The sequence below is a fragment of the Odontesthes bonariensis genome, chromosome 24, assembly GCF_027942865.1.
Source record: "Odontesthes bonariensis isolate fOdoBon6 chromosome 24, fOdoBon6.hap1, whole genome shotgun sequence".
Lineage (NCBI taxonomy): Eukaryota > Metazoa > Chordata > Actinopteri > Atheriniformes > Atherinopsidae > Odontesthes > Odontesthes bonariensis.
In genome coordinates, this window is record NC_134529.1 from 22696412 (window position 1) to 22711267 (window position 14856).

The 14856-nt window shown below is 39.7% G+C and overlaps 1 protein-coding gene across 1 annotated transcript; it reads right to left on the reverse strand.

Annotated features, from left to right (window-relative positions):
* Positions 1 to 686: 686 nt before the first annotated feature.
* clmnb (calmin b) lies at positions 687 to 13409 on the reverse strand. Its single transcript, XM_075458842.1, has 10 exons — positions 12758 to 13409; positions 12356 to 12417; positions 12174 to 12269; positions 11047 to 11130; positions 10873 to 10965; positions 10533 to 10759; positions 10211 to 10404; positions 9839 to 9921; positions 3517 to 4982; positions 687 to 1687 (listed from the first exon to the last, which is right to left on the reverse strand). Exons 1-10 carry the CDS (start codon positions 12831 to 12833, stop codon positions 1561 to 1563), a joined length of 2508 nt encoding a protein of 835 aa, XP_075314957.1. The 5' UTR covers positions 12834 to 13409; the 3' UTR covers positions 687 to 1560.
* Between the last annotated feature and the right edge of the window lie 1447 nt (positions 13410 to 14856).

Here is a 14856-nt window from a genome sequence, read left to right on the forward strand (position 1 = left end):
CTCCTGGAGAGTGAGGCTGTGTTGCAGATCTTTGAGAGTAGATATGGTGGCCTCCACACTCTGCTGTGTTGAGTTGGCTGCCATCCCCAAGGCCTCCAGAGCCTGGCTCCGACTCTCAGACCCAGAGACTCGGCAGAGCAGAGCCAGAGCTGATACCAGTCCCAAAGGTGAGAACAAGATGTTGTTAGGTCTCTGCTGCTGGACACCAGGCTTAGCAGTGCTTCTAGTGGCCAGGTCACGGTAAGGTTCAAAGGCCAAGGCTGTATTTAAGGCTGATGTGTTCAGCTGATTCAGATGACTGGTCTCTCTTTCCCTTTGCTCACGCCTGCTGGAGAGCTTCTCGGACTTTGGTATATGTGCTGAGGAACAAGTTAGCAATACTAGCACTGTAAGACAGGCTAAACTATACACAACATCATCGCTTCTTCTCTCACCATCCTGGCTCGATTGCGCAGAAGACCAGCCAAACCCCTGCTTTGGGGATCTGTTGTTCTCATAGTTTGGTGCGGGGGTGGCGGTGCTTTTGAAAGGATATTGATCTTCAGTGCTGAGCTATTGACCCATGCGTTAAGCTCTAAGCAAACAATGGCAACCTGTTTTTAGTTTCTTAGAAATTCACCAGAAGTTAATGTGTATTATATGAACAGTGAGGACAGGACACACTCGTTCCCCCCTTTAATACAAATTCTTGTCAACATGGATTTCGAACACTTATGCAACTGATGCATAAGTTTCTATTATTTCACTGTACAAGCATTTGCCCACACCAACAGACATTGTACTGTATGTATAAGCTAAATATGTCTATACAGCCTGTGAAAATAATATTTTTAGGCCCGATTCTATTTTGTGGAATAGTGCATATATATTCAGACCAAACCTTTAGTTTGTGGTTCATATCAAACTATAAGGAAGTTATGAAAAAAAGGCCTGAAATAATAATTTGCTTTAAATATAATTTAATATCTGAGATTGAAACATGGAAACAGTATACATGCTAAGCCACAAGTGACACAGCGAGAGTCTGCCAAATGTCAAAGTACTCATTAAATATTATCTGCTTAATCTCAGCATGTTAATACAGCTTCTAATTAAACAGCAGGTCATGTGGGATTCTCAGCAGGCAACAGAATGCTGTGTAGGCAGTTTGTCATGTTAAACAGTTGCTGCTGTGATGCTGCAATGCCACCATGTGGCTGGTTATGCCATGTGACATCGAAAGAAGTAACTGCCAGAAAAAAAAAAAAATCAATCACATCAACTGAGTGTTTAGGACATTTATTCTGCAACAGCAGCTCACAAACCACGCCTGATAACGCTGGAAATCTATGTAATTATGGACATTACAGCATTATTGGTTTATCTGAAACGGTAGCCCAAGTTATTAAAAATTATTTCTGCTGGCAGCAAGAAGCAAACATAATCATTAAATGTTGCCTTGAGGGGAAATTTTGTGAGACAGATAAGGAGTCAGTCCAACCCTATGCACCCCTGTTTTGCTCATTACTGGAAACTGGGCTAATAAGCATATCTTTATATGAGAGTGCACTGCAAGGGAACTCAGAGGTACATCTCAGGCAAGATGAGGTAGCAGTAGAGCAGGATCCACAGTACCAGCAGCATTTCCAGCTCGAATGGGGTTATGGCACAAGAGACTGCTAAGGAATGAGGAATCAGTCTTCCCTCTCTGTTGAAAGCAGATAAACATGGGAGTGTTAATCTAAGGCTCTTTATATTCCAATTATTTTAAAAGGTACATTAAAGCAGCAAAACAAAAAACAAGGAATGTAATTATGTGCATAGTTTGTGAAAATGGACTGATTGTACACTAAAACTCCACTCCCCATAAACAGTGATCATCTACTCAAAAACATCAAACTTGTAAGGGATGAATATTAAAATCTGGTCTCAGTGTAGCTGCAGAGGACAGCATAGCAAGCAAACCAGCTAAGTGTGATTTGACTTCCAAAGGAAAAGGAGAATTTCATTATTTAATAATGTAATTTTTGGTACAGTTATGTTTTTTCAAAAATAGCCACTCACAACTGGAACATCTGCCCTGTGGGAACAAATGCGCATCAGAGTTTTAAGCTAACTTCATTTCGCTTGGGGAAGTTTACACTCCAGCAGCTCCAACTAAGTTTGTGATCACATCATTTAATCCATGTCCAAAATCTTTTTTAAAAAGTAAATCACATTGTTTGAATTTTTCAGAAGCATTACCTTAACCACACTGCCACTATTTATTTTATAGATCCTTCCACAGGCTGTTAGCTTAGCACAAATATTTGAAATAATTTCTAATGTTACAATCTGAGTTTAATGAAATAGAATTGTATAAAAATAACTAAGTAATAATTATATTGTACTGCACCATAACACTGCAGATTAAAAAGCAATGCCAGTATAATGCTGCCCATTTATAGCCATGTCTTCTGCATCCTTTGCTAATGATGACTGACTTCCTTAAAGAAATGTTTTAGCCTCTCTGTTTTACCACATAGTATGCAGCCCCCAAATGAATAATAAAGGCCACATCGCAGGTTGCTCGTTTTTATATAAATTGGCATAAAACATTCAAATGTAAGCCTGTCCCAGAAGTTGAAACCAATGCGCAGAGCTTTAGCAATAACATTAGCATATGTTTTCAAGCTAATGTATTAAAAGATTACAAAGAACAAAATCCATGGCTGTTTGCTAACAAGGAACTTTTCCTGTTAAAGGATTAACTAAATAAAGGACCATTGATTAAGATAGTGAATTGACAATTCTGTCTGTCATATACATTATTTAATGTGTTCTGCTGAATCAGAAAACTTGAGTAGAATGGGAACAAAGGTCAGAATTAAACTCCAAATTGGCTAGTTGTGACACCATTAGGAAGAAGCACTACGCATCTTGGATATTAAAATGAATAAAAGTAAGGTGGATAAATGATTGTGGGAAATGTAGTAACATTTTAAAAGAACCATTGTTGTTAATACTTATTATCAGAGACTGCATGGACTAGATAGTTACAATTCATGCTAGTGGCGCAAGTTAATTATGTTAGCGCTGTCAGCTTTTAATTTAAACCAGTTAAGTCGTTCTAATTTGTTGATAACTTTGATAACAATGTTGACTTTACTGTGGATTTAATGCTTTCAATATTGCTAATGCTGCATTTGATAGTCATTTACTGACATCTTATTGTTCAAGTTATGATTTTGTAAGGAAGAGCTACATAAGAAACAGGCATCAGGAATTTTTTGTTAGCAGAGACATGTACTTCTTTAGGTACCTGTACTTTCTGGTAAAAGTTCTGTAATGTTCAACACAGCCAGTGGAAAATGATTGGAAACTTGGAGATACAAATCCCTATTTTCTGTTTAACAGAATTGTAGATTTGCAGAATTGCAGATTTGTAACAGGCTTTTTTTAAGTTTGGTTTGATGCCATCTGAGCAAATGCAAATGGAAACAGCAGCTAATGTGGAGTAGCTTAGCAAACAATCAGTTGTGTCTCATCAATCACTACCTGAATGACTGAGGCGTTGCACCACAGGCAGGAGTCCGAATATCTTCACGTTCGTGGATATCATCAGCGTGGGTTTTTGTTGTAGTTTTACCAGGGTTGGCTGTTGTTGTTACATCTTTGGATGTATCCTTTTCCAGTTCCTTGTTTGTTAGATCCGTTCTTTTAACAGGCCCAAAATCAGCGGAAGTCATCACATTAACAGTTTCCTCCACCTTTGCTTCATTTTTACATGCCCTGCCTATATCCATTTTAACAGCATCTTCTCTCTTGTCGCTTTCTTCTTCTGCATTAATTCGAGCTGCATCTGTCCTTCTGAATTCATAAGCAGCCTCATTCGTTAATAATTTTTTATTTACTTTGAAACTTTCTAAATCATCACTTTTCTGACTTCTTTGCTCTCTCTTCTTTACACAGACTTCATCGCTCTCATTCTGTTCCTTTAGATCGTGCCCTTCCTCAGATCTTCTCAAATCTTTCTGTGTTCTTCTCCTCTCACTCACATGTCCCCCTTTTTCAGAGAGCTCTCTTTCTCCTCCCTCATCACCATCTTGCTGCCAACAAGCCACTTCAAAAGTCTTTGCTTTCACTGCTTCATCTCCTGTTTTGTCGTATCCTCGCTTCACCTTTCTAGCATTCTCTGTCTTCTTCCACCTTTTTCCCTCATAATGATCACTATCATCAATAATCTGTGCTTTTTCTATCCTCTCCTCTTCCCAGTTTTCTTTGTGTCTCCTTTCAGCTTCTGGCTCCCAGACAAACACAGCTCTGTTGTTTGTCATCTCTCTGAGGCTGCTTTTATTCTCGTCCAAATCAAACTTCCTGTGAACAGTCGACTGAGCCTTGACCTCTGATTTTAGATTAGAATCTGCGTCCTGATCAACAGAGCGTTCCTGGTGTTTACCTCTTCTTCCATTAAATGTCTCAAATGCTTCTAGATCTTTTGACTCTTCTTTTGTTTCTTCTGCTGTTTCCTCCTCAACTTTTTGTACTTTCTGTCTTTTACATGGTTGGAAAACGTCCTTATTCAGATCCAGGATGTAGCTGTAGGCATCCTCCTCATCTGAGTCCAACGGTGACAAGCTGTGAATTCCTTCCACAGAACTCAAGGAAAGGTGACTTTCATGCACCCGTTGTTTGCAGTAACCCCGATCCAAACCCTTTTCCATCCATGACCGGATCTCCTGATTGACTACACCTGCGTTGAGGGGACTGGGTGGCTCTAATACTCTTTGATGAGAAGAGGAGGGGTATGAAGTAGCAGCTCTGTTTGTTTCAGAGTATGTGGCACTGGAAGTCCCTGAAGATCTCCTGGACCATCGTCTCCACAGCAGCTGTTCGCTGCTCTTCTCAAAGCTTTTCAGCAGAGCTTTGGCTTCTCGGTCATCAGCAAGGTTTTTTCCAAAGCTGACAGACTCAAGAGATCCAAAGTTGGGTATCTCGGGAACTTCAATATCTCTTGTATCATCCTGTAATATCAGCCACATTAGGAATAGTTACATGATTTTCATTGTTTGAAATACACTTTAACACTTTTGCTGGAAGATTTTTACTCAGTGTTAGAGAACATCGATTATATTCTGAGAGATTCAGCTTTACTTATCAGAAGCTCAAGACTATGACAAAAATACCCATTTGCGCATTGAAGAATTGAAGACTGAAGTCCATTACCTCATAAGGTGAGTGTCATGTTCTGCATTTTATGTTCTGTGTTTCTGTTTAGTCTTTAGTTTTTGGCATGTCCTCGCCTTTTTCCTCAGTTCCCTCTGGTCTGGTCATTAGTTCCACTCCCTTCACCTGTCACTCTCCCCACACTATTTAGTCTCCCAGTTGTTCATAGTCATTTGTCAGATCTTGCTGTCACCCATGTTTCGTCAGGTTTGCATTTGCTACCGTCTCTGCTTTTGTCAAGTCAGGTTTGCCACCATCACGTTACTGTTCATGGTCTACTCAAGTTATTGTTTTCTTTATGTCAGTCAGGTTTGTTTGTTCCTCGGTTTTTGTTTGATCCGTTTTATTTTTGGAATTCCGGCTTTGCCGCGCCTTTTGTTACAATTTTGCATTTATAATCTGCATTCGGGTCCTCTCGTCACCTCGTCGCTACGCAGCACATCGTGACAGTGAGAGTGATTAAACAACATCTCTTTGACTTTTCCCCAAAAAACTGAATGGTTGTTGAGATTAGGGATCTAAATTATTTGGCTAGGTTTAGGAAGTATCGATTTGACTTAAAATACACCCCTCTACAATGTTAACTCTACGTGTAGCAAACGTCATATATATGTACACTACCAGTCAAAAGTTTGGACACACCTTCTCATTTAATGGTTTTTTTCTATTTTTCATGAATAATTACTATGTAGATTATCACTGAAGGCATCGAAATTATGAATATTTCATATGTAGTAAACAAAAAAGTGTGAAATAACTCAAAACATGTTTTATATTTTAGATTCCTCAAAGTAGCCACCCTTTGCTTTGTTGACAGCGCTGCAAAACCTTCTCACTGAACTTCATGATTAAGTCACCTGAAATGGTTTTCACTTCACAACCATCAGTTGTGTTGTGCAGAAGTCAGGTTGGTACACAGCTGACAGCCTTATTTGACAACTGTTAGAATTCATATTATGGAAAGAACCAATCAGCTAAGTAAAGAGAAACGAAAGTCCATCATTACTTTAAGAACTAAAGGTCAGTCAGTCTGGAAAATTGCAAAAAACTTTGAATGTGTCCCCAAGTGCAGTAGCAAAAACTATCAAGCGCTACGACGAAACCAGCTCACATAAGGACCGCCCCAGGAAAGGAAGACTAAGAGTCACCTCTGCTGCTGAGGATAAGTTCAACCGAGTCACCACAGCCTCAGAAATGGCAAGTTAACAGCACCTCAGATTAGAGCCCGGATGAATGCCACACAGAGTTCTAGTAGCAGACACATCTATACATCAACTGTTCAGAGGAGACTGCGCGAATCAGGCCTTTATGGTCAAATACCTGCTAAAAAAAAAACTACAAAGGAAAAGCAACAAGCAGAAGAGATTTGTCTAGGCCAAGAAACACAAGGAATGGACATTAGACCAGTGGAAATCTGTGCTTTGGTCTGATGAGTCCAAATTTGAGATCTTGGTTCCCTCTGCTGTGTCTTTGTGCAGCGCAGAAAAGGTGAATGGATGGTCTCTACATGCATGGTTCCCACTGTGAAATGGGATGAGATGGACCGCAGAGTTAAGGCAAAAGCTCCAGGATTGTCTTGGGGAGGTACAGGCATGGTTGAAATTGAACTTTCTGAACCTAAATAAAGATAAAACTGAGATTCTGGTGTTCGGAAAAAGTAATCCCCTGCATGGACATGACATGATACTGACATGATATGTGATTGGTCCTCTGTCCTCCTCCCGCTGTCCTTTTGTAAGGAATCTGGGTGTGATGGTTGACCCTCTGTTTAAATTTGATAAGCACATCAGCGCTGTCATCAAGGCCAGCTTTTTCCAGCTGAGGACTCTTGCAAAGATTAAATATTATCTTCCTCGGGCTGATTTTGAAAGAGCAATCCACGCATTTATAACATCGCGTTTGGATTACTGTAATTCTTTGTATATAGGGTTGGACCAGGGTTCTCTGCAGCGTCTACAGGGCGTCCAAAACGCTGCAGCCCACCTGTTGACCAGAACAAAGAGGCGCGATTCCATCAACCCAGTCTTGTACACCCTTCATTGGCTCCCTGTCGGCTTTCGGGTGGAATTTAAGATTTTATTGATTGTTTTTAAGTGTTTAAACTCCATGGGCCCGTCTTACTTAAGTGAGCTGCTGCAGCCCTACACTCCACTCAGAGCATTGAGGTCAGCTGACCAGCTCCTGTTGGCTGTTCCCAAAGCCAGGCTGAAGACGAGAGGTGATAGAGCCTTCTCTGTGGCAGCACCAAGACTGTGGAACAGCCTCCCATTGTCTGTCAGGTCCTGTCAGTCTTTAGGCCAGTTCAAATCCAGACTGAAAACATATCTCTTTTCACCTGGCCTTCCACTAGCTGAGTTTACCTTGGCTTGCTCCTTTTATTGTTACTGTCATTGCTATTTTATTGATGACTATCTTAATATGTGATGCAGTTGCTATTGTGAAGCACTTTGGTCAGCTGAGGTTGTTTTAATGTGCTATATAAATAAATTTTCAATTGAATTGAAAAAAAGCGCATCTCTGGGAACTCCTCCAAGGCTGTTGGAAACCCATTTCAGGTGACTACCTCATGAAGCTCATCGAAAGAATGCCACGAGTGTGCAAAGTAATAATCAGAGGCAAAGGGTGGCTATTTTGGAGACTCTAAAATAAAAAAAACATGTTTTGAGTTTTCACACTGTTTTGTTTACTACATAATTCCATATACGTTCATTCATAGTTTTGATGCCTTCAGTGAGAATCTACAATGTAAACAGTCATGAAAATAAAGAAAAAACTGAGAAGGTGTGTCCAAACTGGTAATATGTGTGTGTGTATGATGTGCTGTGAGTGTTATGGTAGGTGTATGTTAGCTTTTCTACCTCTAAAAGCAATGCCTCTTTCTCTTGTAGGCAGATTAGATTCAATTATTTTGTTCTCTCTTCAACAGGGACTGTTCTGCATGGGTCATCTGTTACCTGACTACACCGAATGCAAGTGAAGATGAATGAATTTTTTTCTGATCAAAAAAAAGGAAGAGGTTTCTTTTTTTTTTGCTGTTCAGCTAAGATGCTTTCTGTTTGGTTCTCTTTTTTCTTATGCCTCAGAATCTGAAATTGTGACATGCCCTCTCAGTATATATATACTGTATATATATAGTATATATATATATATATAGTATACTATATATATATGTGTGTGTATAAATATATATAATGATACAGGAGATACTGAGATACTGAAACAGAAGTACCGGGGACAGGTCACATAGTTCTGCCTCATCAAAGCTATTCCAAATGCAGAGGAGGGACCTCAACATGTTTTTTATGGAGAGATGACAGCTTGAAAATAAACAAACTGGGCAAACATTTCCAAACAAAGCTTTGTCAATGTTCAGGCCAGTCAAAAAAGATGTTTCTGGTACATAGAACACTCTGTGTTTGGACAGGTTGGACAAGAGCTCTGTTGCTCTGTGATATTACTGACATTATCTTGCTAGCTGCACCTGACAATATGACATTCTGTTCCTGAGATAGGGCATGTTCCTAATGTGGATGAGGCAGCAAAGGGAATTTACTCAAAACTGTTTGACTGTGAAAGAGGCAGAGATACGTGTTTTGTTTGTATCGTGAATTATTATCGCCAATACAGCATTTTAGACGAGCATCCTTTTGAAATAAGTCAGTCTTGCTAGCTGTTGGGGTTAAAGGCCAGAGGGAAAAAGCCTTGGCTTGAGAAATACAGAGTTGAGAACAGAGTGAGACACAGAGGAGAGAGTAGAATATGATTCTTTTTTTGGTGGTATAGAGTTGAAGGAATTAAGGTATCTTAATTATTTCAGTCATTCACTTTGTACACGTAAAGAAACTCCCAACAGCTGACTTTTATTTTACGTCATTTTACGTCTTACAGGTCTTGGTTTTTCAGTAAAATCTTGTTACGAGATTGTGAGATCTATTAATCTTAATAGATTTAATGAGAATAATAAATATATTATCTGAGCTCTAATCTGAGGTGCTGTCAATAGATATTGATCAATTGTAAAATGACTCACGGTCTAGAGTTCCTGCTGTGAGCAAGAAGGATATCCTGTACTGTTCTCAGTACAGGTTTTAATGCCTTTTTTTTTTTTTAGATATACTTCCAGGTCATTTCACTCAGTTAGAAAAATTCCCAATCAAACAAGATTATTCCATTGGATCCCGAGACAAGATGCAGGTTAACAGAACCTTTCATGATAACAAGATGAGATATGTTACTCACTTCAGTGGTTTTAATGTTGTGCCTGATCGGTGTAAAATCTAATCACTACCCACCAAAATCTTACATGGGGAAGTTCCAGGACGTCACTTCTATGAAGGGACACGGCACATTTGCCGTCTTTTGACCTTAATACTTTATCTTTCAAGATCGCATCAACTTCAATAGCTTTTTCAAAAGACTTATCATGTCTCACTTATACGGTCTTTTCCTCACTTGAATGGTTTTCTGTTCATTTTCATGTATTTTCATAATTTTCATGTTTGTAAAGCTTTTTAATTTGACAGCCCTTTAATATTTAGATAGGACCAGACTCGTTTTGAAACATTATGCTAAGCTAGAATAGCTGCTAATGGTATCTTCTTATTCAACAAAAAAGTATTTAGAGTATTTCTCAAATGCTAAACTTTGCACTGACCTCATCTCTGCATGAATGATGCCCCGGGAACATTGACACATAGGTTATGATGGACTGCTCGTCTGGTGAGGTGCACGTCACATCTGTGGGAAGAGTGATAAACAGTTTTTGCTCCGTCACTGTGGAGTTCATACTGGTTTTGGAGGACCATTTTCAGCCATTATGTGATAAATAAGGATGCTTTTTTCTTTTGAAGTCAACTTAGAAATTCTTCCATTACGACATGAGTGTTTCTGAATTACTTTTACAGTTTTTTAAAAAGGTGCGAACACCAAACTTGTGTATGTGCTATCTACTGTGTAACTGTTATCTTGTAGAAAATTTGTCATAGTGGATACATTTAAATGTATCCATTAAATTAGTACATTTTACCTTCAGGCTCCAGCAGAGGTGGCACATCCAAACTATGGTGGGCTATCATGAAGGCCTCCCGGATGTTTTCTTTCGGTTGTTTGGACAAGCTCTCCCTCAGATCAACTAAGTCTGGGTTTATTGACTTAATCATAGCAAGGAATACCAGCCCACTCCTCCAGCTCTTCCCAAAGTCATGCACATCCACCCCATACCTAGAAATGCATAATTTCATATCAAACCTACAGATAGCCCATAACATAACGTCAATGCGACCAGTTGAGATTTCGTTTGAGGGTGACTAAATGATTCGCAGAAGGGGTTTGATCTTTCTCAGACTCACTTCGTTGTGCTTCTTTGAACCCACTGCAAGAGCGTCTTGATTGCTTTACCATGGTACTTTGCCTCCCTGGCAGTCTTACTGCTTTTTCTTGGCAGAGTATTGCAGGAATAGCTGCCATCATCATTTGACTGGGGTAAGAGGTCACTGGTGTCTGGGTAACAACTCAATGATAATGAGGAGAGGCTGGAGGACAAACTCCTCAATAGGCCTCCCGTAACCTCCTTTACCTGTATGATAGTATAATAGAGGTTTGTACAAAAGGTCAGTGATAAAGACTGACCAATAAGTTGGATGATACATTAAGATATTACACTGATGGATAATGAGGGATAAAGCCAACCTGGAAATGCAGGATAATGTTCCAGATAAGGTTGAGAACAACAGAAGGGATGCCATCAGCAATACCAGAGGCATCAATACCAAGCAGTTTTACCTGGGAGACATCATTATTGTTACATCTTGTTACATATTACATGACAAAGTGATATCATTATATTAACAAACAGACACTCACATGTCTGTCGTCCAAGAAAGTTAGCGCCTTGGAAATGTTGTTCAGTCTGAAAATGCGATGAGAAGACGACCTAAATCTGTAAAGCTAACAAAGGAGGTTACATACAGGTTAAGAAATAGTTTAACAATTTCACTTTGTTTTGCTGAGAACGAGATAAAAAGACCGACACCGCAATTATTCATGCCAAACACATACAGGTTAAAGAATAGTTTAACAATTTCACTTTGTTTTGCTGAGAACAAGATAAAAAGACTGACACCACAATTATTCATGCCAAATACAAAGCTAAAGGCAACAAACAGCTAGCTTTGCCTTGCACAAAAGCTTTGGTAAAAAACTTGCTAGCTGGCCTTGCTAACACGAGAGGAATTTGGGGGGGTGGTACTTATTTTATTGTTCAAACTTTAATTGTGTTTGTAGCCGTAGTTTTTGTTCGCTTTGAACAGGAACAAGATGTTGCTTTTTGCCTTCAGTCTATGCTAAAAACTGTGCTGAGCTATACTAAAATAAGCTAAGCTAACAGGTTATAGGGTTTAACCATGAGACTGTACTCAGTCTTCAATTCTATAAAGTTTTGGCCTGTTTTCTGGAATCTGTGAGTGGCACTCTGCAAGCACACTGAGTAGGGTCAGGGTATCACAGACGTAAAAAAAAAAAAACTTAGTACAGAAAATAACTTTTAACTTATTGCCAGTGCAAAGTATTCTAAACACTTTGCTCTTAAAAAAACATTTTGGTGCTTAGCTTGTCCCTCAGCTTTGAGAAAACATACAGATTACATCCTGGAGGGGACGGGACTGGATAGTGTAGTGTAAGGTTGCCACCTTTGGGTGACCTGGGTTCAAATCCCCTGTATGAAAGGTAGTAGTCAGTAGCGGTCCTTAGGCAAGACCCCTTTACGCTACCTGCCAACTAGTGTAAGACGCTTTGGATAAAAGCGTCTGCCAAATAGATAAACATAAAGTCAGTATTTCTTTTCTTTTTAAAATGTGGATGCCATAGGCTCTAAAGTAAAAAAACATTAAACCAAACTAAAACTGTACAGAGATTGAATACATTAACTGAAATAACTATAACATATTTTACTTCTCTGTGGTATAAAATGTATCCTTTAATGTGAATCTTACTAGTTTGCACCCAGACAGCTCCTCCAGAAGGGCCATGAGTATTTTCCCGTCCTGAATGTCAGTGAACAAGTCATGGACTTCAAGTGGAGGGTCGTGCTGGGAATGAAAGAAAATGTCCTTTCTGGTCAGTTATATATTGGTAACGAATTTCTGGAGTAAACGTGAACTAGTTTGTGCCTTACCCTCTGCAGGAACGCATTCATCCACCTGGTGAAGGTTCTCTTCTGCACTGCTTCCCTCTCATCTAGGGCAGAGAAAATAAGACCCTGGCCTTATCACAGTGATACAAAAACGTGCTCTAACCATAGGCCTATTGAACAAAATTTGTGTTGGGAAAATCTCAGATACACAATAAAATCCAAAATGAATAAATCGATTTATATCTGTAAAATATTAGGATTCATCATTAGAAACGTTATCTTTTTATTCACTTGTATATTCCTTTGTTTTACATAAATGTCCAGGGAACAGTGCTACAGAGGAATATTTTCAACCAATGGAAAAAAACAAAACAAAGATTGAGCAATCAGATGTCACAAAGCCAGAATAACAGCATAACATAACAGTCTAGTATAAGACTATACCTTCAGGCTGCCCATTGTGATCACTGATCACTCCTGCTGGTTTTCTCTGAGAATCCCCGTTGTCTTGCATTCTCATTCACTCTGCTCACGATCCATTGCGGGGTTAAAAAGTGAAAACAATTCAAAATGTCAGCAGTCAGAGCTGCCCTGAGGTTCCTGACAGAATAAGGTTTTAGGTGAGGCACAGAGGCTGCATCTCTTGCCCTAACACGCTGAAACCTCCCTCTGAGATGTTCTAGCACAACTCCTCCCAGGAAAACTCAATCTTGACTCCAGCCGGCAGGCTGCAGTTCAGAAAGTCTTGCATGTAGAGGTCGGAGAATGTGATGGTATCATTAAATTTTAAAAGAGAAAAAAAATGGTTACAAGCTGTGAGGTGTCATTACAGAGGCAGGAATATGATTATCTGAACTCTCATATTACAGATTCATTACCATAAATGATCAAATTTTGTCTGAGCATGTCCAGAGAACAAAGGAATTAGCAGACGGAGCTTAAGTTTTCTTACTTTAACATTTACAAAGCCACAGTTGCTGTTTAGAAATGATTTGAGATGGCATTAGCCAAGAATGAGCCAAAGTACAGATTTAAGCTGTTTACACACGTGTCGCTGGAGGTTTGCTACACTGCTTTTTGTCTGGACTTTTTCTGCAGTTGCTGTCCACACATGCATTTCACAGCACAAAATATTCTGCTGCAGATACACCCTCACAGTTGAACATGTTCGAGGAGACATCTGTCTGGAGTACGCAGGAGGCGTGACGTGAGGCAAAAACTACACTGCTGTTCTGGTAAAAGTTGGTGTTGCTCTTCTGACCTGTATGTTGCTGTCAACTCACTGAAGACACGTTCAGAAAATCATATTCACACATGCATCGTGGTCCTGAAATTTTACTAGAGGTTCTGGAAACGCCGTACGTGAGAACACATCTCCTACACAATGTGTCAACCAGTTAATGTAAATGTAAATATAAATGTAAATGTATTTTATTCATACAGCCCTTTACAGACAATCCTTACAATGTACCAAAGTGCTTTACAACAGGTAATAAGTAAAGAGAAGAATAAGTAAAAACAATAAAAGAACACTGAAAGCAATAAAATACAACAAAATCAAATAAGATAAAAGTGTCATCATACTACTGGTATTAAAAGCAATCCTAAATTAGTAGGTTTTCAGCCTAGATTTGAAGAGGCCCAGGTCAGAAATAAGACGCAGCTCGACGGGGAGCTTATTCCAGAGCCTGGGGGCAGCGACAGAAAAGGCTCGGTCCCCCCGGTGTTTGTATTCTGACCTGGGCACGCCCAGCAGAAACTGATCTGCTGACCTCAGAGCTCTACCAGGACTGTTAAAAGCTCAGATAAATATGATGGGGCGAGGCCGTTAAGAGCTTTAAAAAACAAACATTAAAAGTTTAAAATCAATTCTATAAAGGACAGGAAGCCAATGGAGTGAGTTAAGAACAGGAGTGATGTGCACACGTCTGTTGGTGTTGGTTAACAGACGGGCAGCAGCGTTTTGCACAAGTTGAAGGTGACTGAGGTGACATAAAGTACTTTGCAATTGTCCAAAAAGTAAAAAATCAGTTGATACACGAATGCGAGCAAGTGGCAGTTTATCACCTGAATATGTTCTGAAGAACACGTGGACTATTTGATCCAGTATTTATCTGCAATTACCTTTCACACATGCACTTCACAACCCGATATCTGCTGAATGTATCAACTCTATTGACGAGTAACACCAATATACAACTTTTACCATACGTTTTGCATCACAGCCTGCCTCCTGTGATGTTCCACCACACTCCCTCCCTCCTATTTTCAGCTGTGAAGGCACATCTCTAGCAGAAAATCTCCAGCTTGTGACACGTTTCTGGGAACAGCAGCTGCTCAGAGGGGTCCAGACCAAATTGTCTGCACATTGTCCAGAACATCTCAGAGCTTCACTGCTTTGCATGTTGGCTCGCCTGCTGATCTTCCATAGATTTTACGAAAAGGTTTCTTAAAATCTTTTGCAAGAAGTTCAGTGTCAATGCCGTGGTTCCAACCCAAGGAAAATCTCCACAAAGTTTTGGGACTCGTCGTCCCTCTGCTCC